The sequence below is a fragment of the Lissotriton vulgaris genome, chromosome 5 (genome assembly GCF_964263255.1).
Source record: "Lissotriton vulgaris chromosome 5, aLisVul1.2, whole genome shotgun sequence".
Taxonomy (NCBI): Eukaryota; Metazoa; Chordata; class Amphibia; order Caudata; family Salamandridae; genus Lissotriton; species Lissotriton vulgaris.
In genome coordinates this window covers 892,046,765-892,066,186 of record NC_141693.1, presented here as the reverse complement: position 1 = coordinate 892,066,186, position 19,422 = coordinate 892,046,765, and the positions used below count along the sequence as shown (strand labels likewise).

Sequence of the window (19,422 nt, the reverse complement as noted above, 5' to 3'; positions counted from 1 at the left end):
AGTAGAAGATTTAAAAGTAATTACCTTGGTTACCCAATCTATGATCGGGTTATGTTTTACTAACCAAGGTATACCCAGAATCATTTTAAATTGAGGGGCATCAATAATGTCAAATTGTATCGTTTCTCGATGTATAGGAGAACAATCCATTTCCAAGGGTTCGGTCTGTCTATTTACCAAATCCGAAGTCAATTCTTTGCCATCTACAGCTCTGACAGTTTCTGGGTGATCCTTAAACATAGATTTAAAACCCAACTGGAGGAAGAAATGGGAATCTATAAAATTTCCTGTAGCCCCGGAATCTATAATGGCTTCTACTTTTCTAATATGAGATTCAGGAAGCAGACCCCGGAGTTCTACTAGAATAGAAAAGTGTCTATATCCAATGGGAGGAAGAGTTGAGGCCAAACTGGAGAATAAACCCGATAAACTGACCTCTCCTTTTACCAAGTTTTCTAGTTTTCCGACTTTTCCTGTGTAATAGCTAAGTCGGAAGATTTGGTCTTAAATTTATTTGGTCGAGTGGGGCATTCCTTTACAAAGTGTCCTGTCTTTCCACAGTATAGGCACTGATTTAATCGTCGCCTTTTTTCCTTCTCCTCCTCTGATAAAGGACCACGGATAGAACCTATTTGCATAGGTTCTACCGAATCAGTCTTTGAACTAGTTTCTCGATTAGGTGTGGATCTTTCCTTAAAGAAAACTACCTTATGCTCAGACTTCCCTCTTTCTCCTTTTCTCTCAGAAATGCGATGATTTAACTTAACCACTAAGTCAATGAAATCACTTATGTCTTCAGGAGGCTTTAAGATCTGAGTTATCATATCCTTTAATTCGTCCCTTAATCCTCTGTAGAAGATAGAGACTCTTTTGTCGTACGGCCAATCTGCCTCTAAAACTAAACGGTTAAAGGTAGAAATGTAGTGCAACAAATCAGTAGAACCTTGCTTTAAACCTAAAAGCTCATTGTCTGCTGACTGAACAAAAAGATGTTTTGCAAACATCTTTTTTAAAGCCCTCTCTAAATCTTTAAAGTTATACAAAATGCGATCATCATTTTCCACTAATGGGACTGACCAAAGAGCTGCATCTCCACCCATATAGGATAACATAAATGCTACTCTGGAGGAATCATCCGGAAAGGCTGAAGTTTTAGCTATAAAGTGTAAGTGGCATTGCTGTAGGAACACGGAGAATTTATTACAGTCCCCGTAAAACCTCTCAGGAGGGGCTAAGGGGGTGGGAACCGGAGTTACCACTTGGATTTGTGTGGTGGAATCAGTACTGGAAGATGAACTCTGAAAAGTGGCTGGTTTCAAGACTGACTTCTGCTGAACAGAGTCTTGAAGGGAGGACAAGTCCCTACATAACGCAGCGTTATCCTGTCTTATAGCGTCTAAAACTGCGGCCAAATCTTGCATGTTGATCTGATCCATTGCGTCTGGGCGAAATTATCAACGTGGGCTTTGCCTTCTGTCAAGTTATCCACGTCGTCCCTTACCTTGTCTTGACTGAAGCCCTTTTGGAAGACGTGGATGATTTCGCAGAGACGCAAGGGACCAACTTCCCTAATCACTAACCAAAGCCTACTGATTCTAAAGTATACAGTAAGGTTTTAAACTAGGAATTAGGGAGGAGGGCCAGTACTGGACGTTGAAGTGTTGACCTTGGTTCTTGCTGTCGACCTGCGAAGCAACAAGCACCAAAGACTTTAGTATATAGGTCAAGTGCCTTTTCACCTAATTATTATGTAGCCTTTTAACTATTCTAGTCTACTTAGTTAAAGCTCCTAAATCAGTGTGGAGAGTCTTGAAGTTCCCCTACCTGCGATCAGTAAGTTGTTGGCTTTCGTCCAGTATGTCTTTGTTTGATCGAGATGATGAAGTCATCAGACGTCCTCTAGGATTAGTGGTCAGCTTGTAGGATACCAGCTTGAATTATCAAGTTGTAGAAACTAAAAGAAAGGGAAGGATTACTTTACATTCTTTAAAAGGCTCTTTGCAAACCTTCCTATCTATTCCTATAACTTACTTGACATTATCTTCTTGCTTCCTTGTCTTGGGTTTCGTGTTTTTTCCTCTAGTACAACAAAAGATAAGCATAGACCAAAAGATACAAAATCCTAAATGTCTTTCTTCATACACCTTTCTTTAACTCAAAATCTAAACCACATTGTAATTATTTTCTGAGAATCACATACATAATCAGTAAGCAATTGTTCCTTCAAAACCTAGATGTGTTCTTTAAATAAACTTAGAAATGTCCAAAGTCTTTTTCTTACATTTCTTTTTGAAAATTGAAAGTTCCAAAAATTCTGTTGACCTTTCTTGCGAAGGGCGCCTTTAAACAACGAAAGTACTTAGCTTTTTAAATCATGTCTTTAGAGATTCCTGTTCCGGAATTGAGAAAATCCGCTTTGAAGTTCTGCCAGGATCGAAACACCATCCGGTAAGTTCCACCTGCTGACGCGACCTTCTCCAGACGAAATCGGAAGGCAAAGCGCCTTCCAGAAGGCGGGGTGCGGTTTAAATACAGGACCGCACCCAGCCGCTCCCAGTTACGCACTCTGAACGTGCGCGAAGACGCTGACTGCAATCCCCTTCGAACGCGCACCAAAAAGGAGCGTGCAAGGGATGCGAGGAGAGAAATCAAAAGACCTTCACTGGGCAAAGTCTCCATTGTACCATACGCTAAATCTTAACCTGTGAAATACTGCATGTACAAACCATAAAAACCAACGCCAGGCTCAGCAAAAGCAAAATAATAACAAAACCACATGTTTTAAGGCATGAATCACAAAATTATGTAAACACCCAATCACACTGATAATGAAGCGTGCGGGGAGCACGGGACAGGGGTGGGTTTCAAAGAGGGAAATACTACACATGTCTTCAGGATATGTGTATCATGTGTTGGAGCATGTAGAACCATGACACAATGTCCCACGGTCTCGCCGGCTCCCTGCGTCCTTCAGGAGCCAGCATTGCTTTTCCACATGGGGAGCTGCTGACATGCAGCTCCCCGTGTGGAAAAGCAAACAGCTTTGGATTTTGGAAGCGAGAGCAGGTTTCCCTGCTCTCGCTTCCAAAATCCAAATCAAGTTTGCTATGACAGGGCGGGAGCGGCACAGCTCCCGTCCTGTTATTGCAAACAGCAGTGTCCCGGTGGTGGGCACCCCGGGACACTGCAGGAGCCGGCTCTGGGGGGTTGCGGTCCCCAGGGCCACCAAGGGCTCTAGGAGGGGGGCCACGTGGCCCCCCTTACTCCATTTCAAAGCCCCAGGGAGGTGGTGGTCCCCGGGGCCGGGGGTCCGCTACGGACCCCCAAATCTCAATCTTAAGTGGTGGTCCCCGGGACAGTGTGGGGGGGCTTGAGCCCCCCCCACACTAATTATGCTTTTTAGCCCCAGTGAGGTGGCGGTCCCCAGGGGTGCCCGAGGTCCCCCGCCAATTAGCATAAATGCTTCGGGAGGTGGCGGTCCCCAGAGCAGCGTGGGGGGGTTGGGACCACCACACATTTCTTCAGGTAGCCCCGGGGAGGTGGTGGTCCCCGGGGCTATGGGGGGCTGCATGCCCTCCCGCATTTATTTTATTAAGCCCCGGGGAGGTGGTGGTCCCTGGTGCTGCGTGGGCCCTCGCGGGCCCCTGCAACATTATTTATGTTTATGAGGTTTATAAAGTGTCAAATACCCGTGGGTGTCTCGGCGCTAAGGATAACAGGCTTATACCAAAAAGCAGGGGATTTATTGATTAAACAACTAGGTTTTTGTCATTTTCCTGAAAGTTAGTAAAGACTGGCTGGTTCCGATCTGAAATGGAAGGGAGTTCCAAAGTTTAGCTGTGGCAACAATGAAACGCTTGACGCCCCATGAGGCGGTTTTAGTATGTAGAACCCTGAGCAGAAGCGCAGTAGAAGAGCGAAGGACCCGAGTCGGATATAAGTTGCTAGCTCTTTGATTAGAAACTGAGGTCCAAGATTGCGAGAAGCTTTGTAGGCACTGCACAAGGCCTTGAACTTTATGAGGTTTCTCACACGGAACCAGTGGTACTCTGAATGACATGAGTACTAGGCTTATATTTGGGGGTGCCTGATAACATTCTGGCTGCTGCGTTCTGGACTGATTGTAGTTTCTAAATGACCTTGCTTTGGGCATTCACAAGAAGCCCATTACAGTAGTCAATGGAGGACATGACCAGAGTTTTTCTCACAGTCAGGGGAAGAAATGGTAAAATCTTTTTTATCATTCGCAATTCATGGAATGAAGCTGTGACCACCGAGTTGGCATGGGGAACAAAAGTCAGCCTGTCATCATATATGACGCCAAAATTCCTAACTTTGGTCTGGGAGTGGGGGGGGGCCCAAGGAGGAAGACCACCAAGAAGATGACCAGATGGGGGATAGCTTGCCGAAAGTCATAACCTCTGTTTTATCAGAGTTTAGCTTAAGGCAATTGCTGGTCATCCAGCTACTGATGGCCAGCATGCCCTATTGAAAATTAGCTGCTACCTTTTCACCATCATTATGTATAGTAAGCACTAGTTGTGTATCTTCGGCATACGATGTAAGGCCCCCGGGATGCTTTTTGAATATAGAGTCCGCGCTTCATTTTTTAAAAATTTTCATCCGGATTCACGCACCCAATGTAAATTTGGCCAATTCTTTTTGTTTGTAATGCTTTTTTTGGCCCTGGTGGTCCTTGTGGGACCCCCTGAGCAGGCCTAGGAGGTCAGGGTGTTTCTACCCTGCCCCTTTTCTTTTTTCTCACCTTTGTTTTTCTGTTTTCTTGTGACTCGGTTCTACCGAGTCAGAAGTCACAAGATGGCTGCCAACACTTCCTGGTTTGGAGTGTTGGCAGTCAATCACAGTGAAGCTCGTGCTCGGAAGGGTATGCGAATCCACCACTGCCCTAGATATCGAAAATTTTATTTTTTTAATTTCTCAGCAACTACTGAACGGATTTACACCATTTAAAAAAAGGTCGCTTTCTGAACCAAGCACTACCTTTTTGCCAAATTTGTGGTAATTCTGTTCAGGAGTTTCAGCTGTAGCCTTGCCTAAAGATTCCTATGGGAAATAGATTTTTTGACTCTTATTTTTTTAATTTCTCAGCAACTACTGAACGGATTTACACCATTTAAAAAAAAAGGTTGCTTTCTAAACCAAGCACTACCTTGTTTTCAAATTTGGGGTGATTCCGTTTAGCAGTTCGGGCTGTAGCCTGTCTCAAAATTTCCTATGGAAATTAATATGGGAAAACACGTTTTGGGACCCCCCCTTTTTTCTCAGTCCCTGCGTGATGTATCACCCCAAACTTTCAGGATAAGGGCTGACCTGGATAGACTTTTTTGGGGAGAATTACGCGAAGATTCGTCAAAAGACGCCAAAGTTATTAGCAAATCAGAAAATGCTTTTCCTATGGAAACTACGTTCTAACTATAACTACCTACTGGCGACTGCCAGTAGGTAATATATATGTATCGATCTCAGTCTAAAGTGTGACTTTCCAATCATTTGCATCATAAATATAATGAAATAGTAGAAATACAGCGATTTTTCAAACATTGAAAATATAAAGGTAATTAGTACCAGCTAAGAAATATGCTTTCGTTAAAAACAAGAGTAAGGATTAAGAATCAATATATTAGTCTTTTTTTGAGGACATTCATATTTTGTCCATTTTCCATGGCAGGGAAGTCAGTTCTCTGTAATCCCTATAGCTTTGCCTTCCAACACTGCTACACCCCAAAAACCATTTTAAAGTAACTGCAAAACCAGAACACCCTTTACTAAACAACTAATACTCTTTGCTTTGAAACAAAATCTGAATGAATCCTCAAAAAAAACACAATTGAAGTTCCAACTCAATTTATAGGACTTTAGTGCACTGATGCCCTCCATGGGTTGTGAGCTAATATGGGAACCATCAGGTAATCAGTGAAAAATGTATAAGCCATCAGCTTTACAATTGACTTCAAACTTCATAAAATGTTATAGGGGATAAGCTGGAAAGTGGAGTTGGTCATCTCACATTCACAAAATTTTACTCGTATGGTAAACTAATGTCCAAAACACAGCTACCATGAAGTACTGAAATTGAAGTGGCTCCTTTAAAAACAGGTTTTACTCTTAAAAATAACATTTTAAAGTTTAAAACATGATCTCAATCAATTTCCATTGACACCAAATTGAAAAATGTAGGACATTTTCTCAACTGGTTTCATGTCCCTCGGGTGTCGATCAATAAAGGGTCTTAATGATATTTGCTGTACTTAAACATGTGACTTCAATTTTTTAATACTTATTAATAGACATAAATGTAATTCAACATTTTTTACTGAGCCTTATTACCTGTCAACACTTTTACTGCATTAAATGAAAGATTAACTTTACACTGATTTTAGAGGTGTCATTTGTATTCTGTTTAACATACTACGGGCCTCATTTACAGTTTGACGTCTGTTATACTTTGTCACAAACATGGTGGGTGTCCTCTCTGTCGTATTACAAGTGCCACAGGGACTGATTTAGAACTTGGTGAACAGGTTACTTTGTCACAAATGTGATGGATATTCCATTTGCCTTCTTACAAGTGCTTTGTATGATATGGCACTTGGAATAAGGCGGACAGAATATTCATCACATTTGTGAAGCAGTACCCTCTACCACACTCTAAACCAGACTCATAGTCTATCATGTGTTTGTAATATGGTGAGCGGGATGTCTTCCACATTTGTGACAGAATGTTGTATTTAAGAACCTCTAAAAAAGGCCCTGTTGTATTCATGTGTACTCTCTTTATTAGATTATGGCCTTAATAAATAATCAATTAATTAATTAATTCATTCATTCATTATTTGACACTCATAGTACAGTAAATTCATTGGATGCTTCATACTTTAAAGAAAGTAAGTTAACATTGCAGGTCAGTATTGCTGCATGGCTAATTTGACCCTTTTTATATGTATATTTTGCAGAAAGAAGAGTTGCCGGATCCTGCTGCCCAGGACCTGTACGAATTCCGCTTTAGTGACTTCCCAGTAACCGAACACGAACTGATAAAGTCTGGAATCAGACTGTTCTTTGAGATAAATGTGGTTGACAAGTTTAAAGTCCCCGCAGATGTAAGATTCCTTTTCGAATGTGCCATTTCTTGCTTTATTTTAAGACTATGATAAAATATTTTTGAAGTGTGTTGGTTTTTATTTTGTGGTGTAGATGTTATCTCATTCTTGATGTTAAGGGGAATACCAATGAAATGACAACCAAATTTGCATAAGATGTCTTGCACAATTCTTCATACTATATGATGGGATATATTAGTAACTGAATCTTCCAGCTCCAAGCAATAACAGTTCTTGCCACAATCATCACTAGGTAAATGAAGCTGTTTATCTTCTTGGCCTACTCCAAGCTTGATGGTAACCACAACAGGTTGCAGACTCAGACCTAGTCATCTCCCAAGTATTTAATATATTAAAGACCAGTACCTACATAATTTTGGGCAAGTGGCTAACTTTAATTCTATTATTCCAATCACTTAGGAATGGGGCATTGAGGACTTTCTACAACACAAAACCACAATTACACTTTAGTGGATCATATAGTGTGCAGTAGTGTTGCACTCTATATTTTGAAATGCAGACAACAATGTGCATTAACGTTCCCAAGTTTCTTTATTAATTGGATTTGGTATACACCACAACCACGGTATTGCCTATCATCTATCATGGTAAATCCTTGTAGAGTGTAAACTGCAATGGAGAAAGTGCGCAACCTCAGCATATCCCCTACCAGTCCTAAATTGAGGTGCAAGTATTTGGATTTACCAATACTGATTCTTCAAATTGGATATTATTTATTTATTTCACCCAGCTCATGAGTTGTGATGGGCTTCTTAGTCAAAGAAAGGACGATTCATTATGATCAAGGCGTTTTCGGGCTCAAGCAGTATTAAAGCCTACTGTACCTGTTTAGTTTCAGGTCAAGTTATTCCTGTCATCACAATATTTATATTTGTATGTTCATGTTCTTCAGTGCTTCTTCCCGATATGAAACCATGTTGGATTGGAGACTAAGCCCCGGCTCAGTTTAGCCAGCTACTTGGCCAAAATGCTTCCAACACAACTTTGCAGCAAAATTAGCATTAAAGAATCAGGGAGTCAGGCAGGTTGGTGCCAGTTCATGCAAGTCATTAATGGTTACTTCATTATAGGAGGCTGGGTGGAGCTGCCCTCTCTCGCTAATACAAACCAATTCATGAAAAACAGGACAAAGTGGGCAGCAAATGTTTGGTATATTTCCACTGCGATCTTAACGAGTCCTGTAGTTTGGCATTCGGTGCTTAGTTCATAATTTCCTGAACTTCCTGCAGTATAACTCAGAAGATTAGTGGAATCTGGTCCAGAGAGAGATCAATTTTCTGTTGATAAGTTACAAGGAGAAATGTATAGAATTCTTCCACACTTTTTTATCACTGATTCAAATTCTCCAGTGAATTAAAAAGCATCTCAACCCTTTACATCCAGTTTTGATTTCGCATCATTGCTGCTAGTGGTGCACTAATCTTATGCACAAATTAGAGGATCCAGCGTTTGTAGACTAAAGCATTCTCATATAGCTTATTCAGCTATAACCATGTAATATGTGCTTTAAGCTGCATACAATTTTGGATAGCCATACTTGTCCTCAGATCTCCCAGTGACGCATTAACGAGAACTTCAAATAAAAGATACTGGAACTGAATGATGGATTGCTAGTGATGAACCGTAAACATCTATTGTTGCCTTTTCATCAAAGGCGTTAGTTATTTCTTCGAGAAAGCCTTCTGTAAAGTCTTGATCAAATATGTTATGGCTCCCATGTGGTTGATAACTCAGTCCGGTTTTTAAAATCTTCAGTGTGCTTGACAAATAGCTCCTTAATAATGTGTTCTAATTTTTAGTCTCTAGTTAAGTATAAATACTTGGAAGTAAGTGGTTCACTTAATTTCCACTTCCAACCCTTCAGGACTTCCCACCCAAAAAAATGTTCTCTGACATCAGACTCCTGCCCTGATGGAAATAAATTCCACTGCCTAAAAATCTCACCGTTAAAATCCATATATTACATACTATATTTAGGACATTTTAAAAAGTTAAATTTGTTGGTAAAAAAGTTACAAATAAGTTGTGTCTCTGATGTTCTGTAAAACACCTTAAAAAGCATGTAATTTAATTTTTTTAACAGTCAATGTTAAATATTCAAACATATATAAGGTGAATTATAACGTTTTAACTAACAAAAACGACTTATTGTAAAGCTATAAATATAATTTAGAATTTCAAATTAGATTTAATAAAAAAGTTATAAAAGTTATTTACGATCTTTCCGATGCATGAATAGTCTTATCTTTCAGCAGGAAGGATTTGGTGTAGTTTTTCTCATAAGTGTCAGCCTTTCAGGTATCCAAACTTCCCATAAAAATACGAGGAAGCATCCAATACCAATGAATGAAAATTGCAATTCTTGTTTTGGAGGGTAGTGTGTCTAAATTCCAAAGCTCAAAACTCTCAAACCTATTTAGCGTTAATATGCACATTTGTATCTGTATTGAGCGATTCTGATAACAGGGTACAATACATTATCTTTCACAGATTGCAGGACTCTTTCTATGTATCAAATATCCACAAATTCATCATTGAGTGTTAAATTGTTCCCGTTGTTACAGGTTCTCACACGATGGATGTACACAGTAAGGAAAGGATATCGTGACATAACATATCACAACTGGCGGCATGGGTTCAACGTAGGACAAACAATGTTTGCATTACTCATGGAAAGTATACTTATCCTTTTTCCTGTGTCTTGTTATCTGTAAAATATATATGTAGACCCTGGACTTTATGCATTCATTTACACAGATTTTTTCTTTTGTAGACTGGAAAATTAAAGAAATATTATTCTGATCTGGATGCTTTTGCAATGGTTGCTGCTGCTTTCTGCCACGATATTGATCACAGAGGCACAAATAATTTGTATCAAATGAAGTAAGTGAAAAATATACTGCTTGAAAGGCCATCATAAGTTTATTTCTTACATTTATAAAATGCTGAAAGTAATTTGTCTTTGAACACTATAAATTGATTGCTTTTGGATGCATCGCTTACTTCGCTAGAGGAAGTAGCCTTGTCCTGCCTGCTTATGAGGCAGAAGTGAAATATTTGTAAGAAGATAAGAGACAGAAGAACTTTCACATGGAAAGGATTCTGGTTCCTAGACTTTAAGTCTTTAATATCTTGCACATGAAAAAGCAGTTGTCAAGGGGGAACTGCATAAAGGAAGATTTTGGTGGATACAATGTTTATGTAAATCAATACTGGATAGTTGCCCCCCAGCTCTGCATTGAAATGAACTAGTGCCAGAAATATGGATGAATGAGTGAATAATGAAATAATGCATGGCATCTAAGCTGCTGTCAATGAACAAAGATGATGTATCTTCAAATATACAGTATTCTGTGGGACACCCCCGCGCCGCACGGCCACCAGCTGCTGCGTGTGTTCCCCTCTGCCTGCCTTCTGCCTCGCTGACGCCGTGGTCGCTCCCCTCTGGTTTCCCAGTTGTTTTGCCCTAAATTTGTGCTTGTCTGTTTCTGCCGTCTGCTCGCGTATTTTGCTGTTTTTCCTTGTTTTGCCCTAAATTTGTGCTTGTCTGTTTCTGCCGTCTGCTCGCGTATTTTGCTGTTTTTCCTTGTTTTGCCCGTAATTTGTGCTTGTCTGTTTCTGCCGCCTGCTCGCGTATTTTGCTGTTTTTCCTCGTTTTGCCCGTAATTTGTGCTTGTCTGTTTCTGCCGTCTGCTCGCGTATTTTGCTGTTTTTATTTGTTTTGCCCTAAATTTGTGCCTGTTAATTTCTTTGTATCCCCTGTGCCGTGTCCAGTTTCCTTCCTGATTGGCCGCCTACCTCGCCGCCCTCCGCTCTCGCTTCCCGCCACCGACATTGGCCCCGCCCCTTTTTCTCTTCTGTTCCCTCCCCGCTCCCGCCTCCCAGCTGCTCCGCCCACCCGCGCACTTCGCCTTAAATGGCGACCGTGCGGACGCGCAGCGGTCACGCGCAGCGGGCGCGCCGATTGTGCGCCGAAGGCGCGCCAAAGGTAAGCCCGTCTACGCCCGTCCGCGACCGGATCACGACCAGCGCCAGGACCCCTGGCCCACGAAGACCCCGACCGACCCGCCTGACGTACTCCGCCGCCACCCTCACCGCTCTCAACACCGGCCGACTCCCAGAATGCCATCAAGCCTCTCCACGACGTACCCACGGACCCTTCAGCTGCCACGCCTGCAAGTTCACCTGCATCCGGACCTGCCTCGCACCAGCACCCACCAAGCCGAACACCAGCAGTACCCACCTCAAGTGCATCCTGCTCAACACCCGCTCCATCCACAGACATGCCATCGAACTCTGGAACCTCCTCGACACCACAGCTCCAGACGTTGCCTTCCTCACGGAGACCTGGATGAACGCCTCTTCAGCTCCCGACATCGCCATCGCCATCCCAGAGGGCTACAAGATCGTCCGGAGGGACCGAAACGCCAACCAGATGGGAGGAGGCATCGCCATCATCCACAGGAGCACCATCCGTCTCACGACCAGCACCGACAACTCCCTGACCACCGCCGAACACCTGCATTTCCAGATCCACACCAACCCGAACACCACCCTCAGAGGCACCCTGATCTACCGACCCCCTGGACCACGCACACAATTCAGCGAGGACATCGCCGACTTCGTCAGCCCACATGCCCTCCCCTCCGCTGACTACATCCTCCTGGGAGACCTCAACTTCCATCTGGAGAACAACAACGACCGCAACACCAGCACCCTGCTCGACAACCTCACCAACCTGGGACTCAAGCAACTGGTGTCCACCCCCACCCACCTCGCCGGACACACACTCGACGCTGTCTTCTCATCCAGCAAGGACATCAACTTCAGCCACACCACAGAGCTTCAATGGACGGACCACAGCTGCGTCCACTTCACCTTCAAGAAAACAACGACCCACCACCACCAGCAACAGACCGCCCGCAGAAGCTGGAACAAGATCACAGCAGACCAGCTCGCCACCTCCCTGAGCCAGCACCCTCCTGCCAGCTCAGCGAACCCCAGCCAGGCCGCCGACAACCTCACGAAGTGGATCAGCAACTGCGCGGACGAACTCGCCCCACTGAGGACCCCGCCCAGCAGACCCGGCAGCAAGAAAGCCCCATGGTTCACCGACGAACTCAAGAGCTCCAAGAAGAAATGCCGAGCCCTCGAGAAAGTCTGGAGAAGGGAACCGACACCGGACAACAGGACCTCCTTCAAACTTGCCACCCGGAAACACCACCAGCTGATCCGCGCCGCCAAGAAAACAGCATTCAAGGACCGGTTGGACAACAACGCACACAACTGCAAGGAACTCTTCAACATCGTCAAAGAGCTTTCCAACCCCAGCGCAGGAAACAACGACATCACCCCATCGCAAGACCTCTGCAACTCCCTGGCTTCATACTTCCACAACAAGATCGCGGACATACACAACAGCTTCAACAACCAACCAACGCACACCATGACCGAACAACCACCCCCCACCACCACCCTCCGCGCCTGGACCCCGATCAGCACCGAAGACACCATCCGCACGATGAACTCCATCCACTCCGGATCACCGACCGACCCCTGCCCTCACCACGTCTTCAACAAAGCCGACGCTGTCATCGCACCCCACCTGCGAGACATCATCAACACATCCCTCGACACCACCATCTTCCCCGAGAGCTGGAAACACGCCGAACTCAGCGCCCTACTCAAGAAACCAACAGCGGACCCCACCGACCTCAAGAATTACCGCCCCATCTCGCTCCTCCCGTTTCCAGCCAAAGTCATCGAGAAGACCGTCAACAAGCAGATGGCCGCTTTCCTCGAGACGAACGGATCCCTCGACCCCTCACAGTCCGGCTTCCGAGCCAACCACAGCACCGAGACCGCCCTCATCGCCGCCACCGACGACATCCGAGCCCTGATGGACAATGGAGAAACAGCGGCCCTCATCCTCCTAGACCTCTCCGCGGCATTCGACACGGTCTGCCACCGCACCCTAGTACGGCGCCTCAGCAACGTCGGAATCCAGGACAAGGCGCTGGAGTGGATCACCTCCTTCCTCGACGGGAGAACACAGAGAGTCCGCCTACCACCGTACAAGTCAGAGGCCACCGAAGTCATCTGCGGCGTCCCCCAAGGATCATCTCTGAGCCCCACCCTCTTCAACGTCTACATGAGCCCCCTCGCGGCCATCGTACGCAAACACAACCTCAGCATAATCTCCTACGCCGACGACACCCAGCTGATCCTCTCCCTGACCAACGACCCCGCCGCCGCCAGAGCCAACCTGCACGAAGGGATGAAAGAGGTAGCCGAGTGGATGACGACCAGCCGCCTGAAACTGAACTCGGACAAGACGGAGGTCCTCATCCTGGGCTCCTCTCCCTCCGCCTGGGACGACTCCTGGTGGCCTCCCGCCCTGGGCACCGCACCCAAACCGACAGACCATGCACGCAACCTGGGCTTCATCCTGGACTCCTCCCTCTCCATGACCAGGCAAGTCAACAACGTCTCCTCGGCATGCTTCAACATCCTACGCATGCTACGGAAGATCTTCTGGTGGATCCCCACCGAGACCAGGAAGACCGTCACCCAGGCCCTCGTCACCAGCCGACTGGACTACGGCAACGCCCTCTACGCCGGGACCACCGCCAAGCTCCAGAAGAGACTCCAGCGGATCCAGAACGCCTCAGCCAGACTCATCCTCGACATCCCACGAACCAGCCACATCTCCGGACATCTGCGAGACCTTCACTGGCTCCCCGTCAACAAAAGAATCACCTTCCGCCTCCTCACCCACGCACACAAAGCCCTACACGACCAAGGCCCGAGCTACCTCAACAGCCGAGTCAACCTCTACGCTCCCAAACGCCACCTCCGATCAGCCAACCACGCCCTCGCCGCCGTCCCCCGCATCCGAAGAGCGACTACAGGAGGAAGGTCCTTCTCCCACCTGGCCGCCAAGACCTGGAACTCCCTCCCGACCGACCTGCGCCTGACCCAAGACCACCTCTCCTTCAGGAAGAAGCTGAAGACCTGGCTGTTCGAGCAGTAGCGGCTCCCCACCCCCCCCCCCCCCAGCGCCTTGAGACCCCACGGGTATGTAGCGCGCTTTATAAGTGTCACTGATTGATTATTCTATAGTGAAAAAATACCCCCTTTTCACCTTCAAGGGATTGTATAGCCATTATTTTATGATACCAAAATGATTGAGTGGCATATTATCATTATGTAAATTTGTAAAGTGCACCTGATACCTATTAAGGTGTCCTGGTGCATGTAACAGCCAAAGGCACAACTGGATTGCCCTGAGCAACAATCTAAAGTGTGTAAAGCTAGGTTCTAAGTTATTTGTTGAAAGGAAAGAACTCCCTGATGGCAGGAGGAGGACGAGGAAGGTTGTTCCAAAGATGAGCGCCCTGACCAGAAAATGTTTGTGAGTACTCTTTGTATTTGTATTTGTATTTGTGGGGGTATTTGTAAAGCGCGGCGTTCGCTCCGGAGGGAGCATCTTGGCGCTGAGTGTTCTTGAGGGCCGGTCTGAGAACAGAGCGGGAGTTAGATGGCTGCTTTAGTGAGATCGTCGGGGAGGCTGAAGATCCAGGTCTTAAGAGCCTTTCTGAATGGTTTTTCTTGTGTTATTTGCCTAAGGTGTTTGGGCAAATTGTTCCATGCCTTGGTGGCTAGGTGGCTAACGGTTTTACCTCCTTTCGTCTTCAGATTGTATTTTGCAGGCAGGATGAGGTTGTCCTGTGCTGAACGGAGAGATCGCCTGGGGATGTAGTGGGGAAAACGTTTGAGGAGGTATTTGGGCCCGGATTTGTTGAAGGATCTGAAGGCGATGATTAGAATCTTAAATAGAATTCTCTTGTGGAGAGGTAGCCAGTGTAAGGAACGAAGAGCTGCGGAGGTGGACGCTCTCCGGGGCAGTTTGAGTACAAGACGAGCAGCTGTATTTAGCACGCTCTGGAGTTTAGCGAGAGTGCTCTTTTTTGTCCCTGCCAGTAGGCCGTTGCAATAATCTAATCGGGAGATTATAAGGGCCACTGTTACGCTCTTTCTGGCATCGAGGGGGAGGAAGTTAAAGAACTTTCTTAGGGATCTTATTGTCCCGAAGCATTTGCCGGCTACAGTCTTAGCATGGTGGTCGAAAGAAAGATCTGAGTCAAAGATGACGCCTAAGTTCCTGGCTGTAGTTACAGTTTGGGGGGGGGCGATAGAGTCGTCAGGCCACCAGAGGGCTGGGCAGAAGGGGGTATTCTTGCCGATTGGGAGAATCTCCGTTTTATTAGAGTTACACTTTAAGTGATTGGCATTCATCCAATGGAAGACTTTCGTAAGGCAGTTCTTAAGGTTGAGTTCTGCAGTGGTGGAGCTACCATCCAGAGGCACGATGAGCTGGGTGTCATCGGCGTAGGAGGTTACAGGGATTCCAAAGGATTCAATCAGAGACAGAAGGGGAATGAGGTAGATGTTGAAAAGGAGGGGGCTTAGGATCGAACCCTGCGGGACACCTGAGAAGATCGTTTTCTCTTTTGAGTGAAAAGGGCCCAGAGCAACAGTCTGAGATCGGTCAGCCAAGAATGATTTTAACCAGGCAAGGGCGTGGTCTGAGATCCCTATGTTCATCAGTCTACTGATGAGGATGGAGTGGGAGATGGTGTCGAACGCCGCGGTCAGGTCAAGAAGGATGAGGATTGAATTTTTCCGCTGGTCTTGTAGCAGTTTGATCGTGTCTGATAGTTCTATCAGTGCTGTTTCCGTCGAATGTTTAGGCCGGAAACCAGACTGCTGCGGGTGGAGTATATTGTTTACTTCCAGGTAGTGTCTGAGTTCTCTGTAGACCAGTTGCTCGGTGATTTTTCCTAAGGCTGGGAGTAATGAAATCGGGCGAAGATTAGTCAGGTCGGATGGTGGTTTATTAGCCTTTTTCATCAGAGGCTTGACGATTCCTTTCTTCCACCGGGGGGGGACAATTCCTGTGTTAAGTGAGGAGTTGACTATGTCGTTAATTACTGGGTTGATCACATCGATGATTTGGTGAAGGATTTTGGGAGGACAGGGGTCGGAGGGGGAGCCAGATTTACAGGCCAGGATGACTTCTCTAGTTTGCGCAAGAGTTACAGGGGAGAACCTGCTTAAATTTCCAGGAAGGGAGTCAGAGGGAGGGGGGAGAGGGGAAGAACAGAAAGGAGGAAAATTGCTTTGAATGGAAACAATTTTCTCTTCAAAGTAGTCGGAAATTTTATCGCATAAGTCCTGAGATGGAGGTATTTCGGGTTGCAGAGTTTTGGGGTGGGTGAAGGACTTTACTATGGAGAACAGGGTCTTTTGTTTTTGGTGGGATTCTTTGATGGCGTTCATATAGTAGGACTTCTTGGCTGTTTTAATACTCGAAAGATAGGCTTTTCTTGTTTGAGTGTATAAGAGACGATCGTCAATGTCATAGGACTTACGCCATTTTCGCTCTGCTTTTCTACAGAGTAGGTGAGAGGTGGCCAGTTCGGGAGTGAACCAGGGGGCATTGCTCTTGGATTTCCTATGAGAAGTGCCTTGACGTTTGGGGGGGTTTCTGGTTGTCATTTCCTGCGTGAGCCAGTTGTAAAAGAGGTCGGCGTCGGTTTCTGCGTTTCCGGTCAGAGTAGGGGTATGGGATTGATCCATAGGATTAAGAGTCAAGCTTTCTTGGACTTTTTTCCAGTTAATGGAATTGGGGGTGAGTGAGTTAGTATTGTTACGGGAAGGGAAACGAACACTGTGGATGTGAAACAAGATCAGGCTGTGGTCAGTCCAGATCTGAGGGAGTGGGGGTAGGGTGACGAGGGAAGAGAGATTGGTGCAAACAGCATCAAGGGTATGCCCAAGCAGATGGGTAGGCTGTGAGACTAGTTGTTGGAGTTTAAACATTTCTAGTGTTTGAAGGAAGTTGATGGCTTGGGTATCAGATTTGGAGTCGAGGTGTAGGTTGAAATCCCCGAGTAAGGTGAAGTGGGGGTATCGGAGGAGAAAGTGGCCCAGTGAGTCGCACAGTGAATCAAGAAATTCGGTGGCGTTACCAGGTGGGCGGTAAATGAGGCCACCAGAGAAGGAGGTTTGCTCATTCAGTTTGATTGAGAAACCTAGCCCTTCCGTGTTTTTTAGGGGTTCAAGGTTGAAGGTGTGGCATGGGAAGGTGTTCCTGAGTATTATGGCGACACCTCCTCCTCTGCCTTTTGGTCTGTCCTGCCTAAAGAATGAGTAGCCTTGAGGTAGGGAAACGGTAATATCGGGATTGCTGTCTTCAGTTAACCAGGTTTCGGTTATTAGTAGGCAGTCCAGGTCAGAGTCGCAGATGAGGTCGTGGATGTCTTGATTATGCTTACACATAGAGCGTGCGTTAATCAGACCTCCTTTAAAAAGCGTTGGTGTGGCCTTGGTGTGCGACAGGGGAGAGGGTGTAGAGGCTGGGTGATTAGTAGTCGTCCAGTTACAATTTTTACAGCTGATATTGCCCACAGACTTAGTTAGATCGAGTGTACAAGGGCAGTGTTTGCCACCTCGTAACCGATGGAGTTCGTCGGGGGGATATCTAATGACAGTCGGGTTTTGCGCAGGGTTTCGTGCGCTGGGCGCGGCCTTGGCGCGGACGGGCGCAGACGGGCTTGCCTTAGGCGCGCCTTCGGCGCGCAGACGGCGCTCCCGCTGCGCTCGTCCGCTGCGCTTGGTTGGTCGACACATTTGTACTGGTCGGTGGGCGTGGCCTCGCAGTGGGCGTGGCTCCGCCTTTTGGCGCGCTGGCGCTGTTGTGCTTGCCTGAAGGGCGGGGGTCTGTGTGAGCGCGAAGAGGCAGCGCTTCAAACACAGGTGAGGAGGTTGTTTACAAAGTGATTAAAATAGTGGTGACAATTTTTAAAACAAGATTCAGAGAACTAAACCTCCGGCTTTCCGCCTCAGAGGCTGTCAAGAATAGTGGTCGTTGCGCTGTCCAAGCGTTTTTATGTACTGGTCGGTGGGCGTGGCCTCGCAGTGGGCGTGGCTCCGCCTTTTGGCGCGCTGGCGCTGTTGTGCTTGCCTGAAGGGCGGGGGTCTGTGTGAGCGCGAAGAGGCAGCGCTTCAAACACAGGTGAGGAGGTTGTTTACAAAGTGATTAAAATAGTGGTGACAATTTTTAAAACAAGATTCAGAGAACTAAACCTCCGGCTTTCCGCCTCAGAGGCTGTCAAGAATAGTGGTCGTTGCGCTGTCCAAGCGTTTTTATGTACTGGTCGGTGGGCGTGGCCTCGCAGTGGGCGTGGCTCCGCCTTTTGGCGCGCTGGCGCTGTTGTGCTTGCCTGAAGGGCGGGGGTCTGTGTGAGCGCGAAGAGGCAGCGCTTCAAACACAGGTGAGGAGGTTGTTTACAAAGTGATTAAAATAGTGGTGACAATTTTTAAAAACAAGATTCAGAGAACTAAACCTCCGGCTTTCCGCCTCAGAGGCTGTCAAGAATAGTGGTCGTTGCGCTGTCCAAGCGTTTTTATGTACTGGTCGGTGGGCGTGGCCTCGCAGTGGGCGTGGCTCCGCCTTTTGGCGCGCTGGCGCTGTTGTGCTTGCCTGAAGGGCGGGGGTCTGTGTGAGCGCGAAGAGGCAGCGCTTCAAACACAGGTGAGGAGGTTGTTTACAAAGTGATTAAAATAGTGGTGACAATTTTTAAAACAAGATTCAGAGAACTAAACCTCCGGCTTTCCGCCTCAGAGGCTGTCAAGAATAGTGGTCGTTGCGCTGTCCAAGCGTTTTTATGTACTGGTCGGTGGGCGTGGCCTCGCAGTGGGCGTGGCTCCGCCTTTTGGCGCGCTGGCGCTGTTGTGCTTGCCTGAAGGGCGGGGGTCTGTGTGAGCGCGAAGAGGCAGCGCTTCAAACACAGGTGAGGAGGTTGTTTACAAAGTGATTAAAATAGTGGTGACAATTTTTAAAACAAGATTCAGAGAACTAAACCTCCGGCTTTCCGCCTCAGAGGCTGTCAAGAATAGTGGTCGTTGCGCTGTCCAAGCGTTTTTATGTACTGGTCGGTGGGCGTGGCCTCGCAGTGGGCGTGGCTCCGCCTTTTGGCGCGCTGGCGCTGTTGTGCTTGCCTGAAGGGCGGGGGTCTGTGTGAGCGCGAAGAGGCAGCGCTTCAAACACAGGTGAGGAGGTTGTTTACAAAGTGATTAAAATAGTGGTGACAATTTTTAAAAACAAGATTCAGAGAACTAAACCTCCGGCTTTCCGCCTCAGAGGCTGTCAAGAATAGTGGTCGTTGCGCTGTCCAAGCGTTTTTATGTACTGGTCGGTGGGCGTGGCCTCGCA

At 46.6% G+C, this 19,422-nt stretch overlaps 1 protein-coding gene across 1 annotated transcript in view; it reads left to right on the top strand.

Annotated features, from left to right (window-relative positions):
• PDE6C (phosphodiesterase 6C) overlaps nt 1–19,422 on the top strand; it is a 420,959-nt gene that overhangs the window by 187,572 nt on the left and 213,965 nt on the right. The window contains exons 12-14 of the mRNA XM_086922484.1: nt 6,975–7,121; nt 9,707–9,814; nt 9,916–10,025. Of these exons, the coding sequence (XP_086778610.1) occupies nt 6,975–7,121; nt 9,707–9,814; nt 9,916–10,025 (365 nt within the window). The remainder of the gene's footprint in view (nt 1–6,974; nt 7,122–9,706; nt 9,815–9,915; nt 10,026–19,422) is intronic.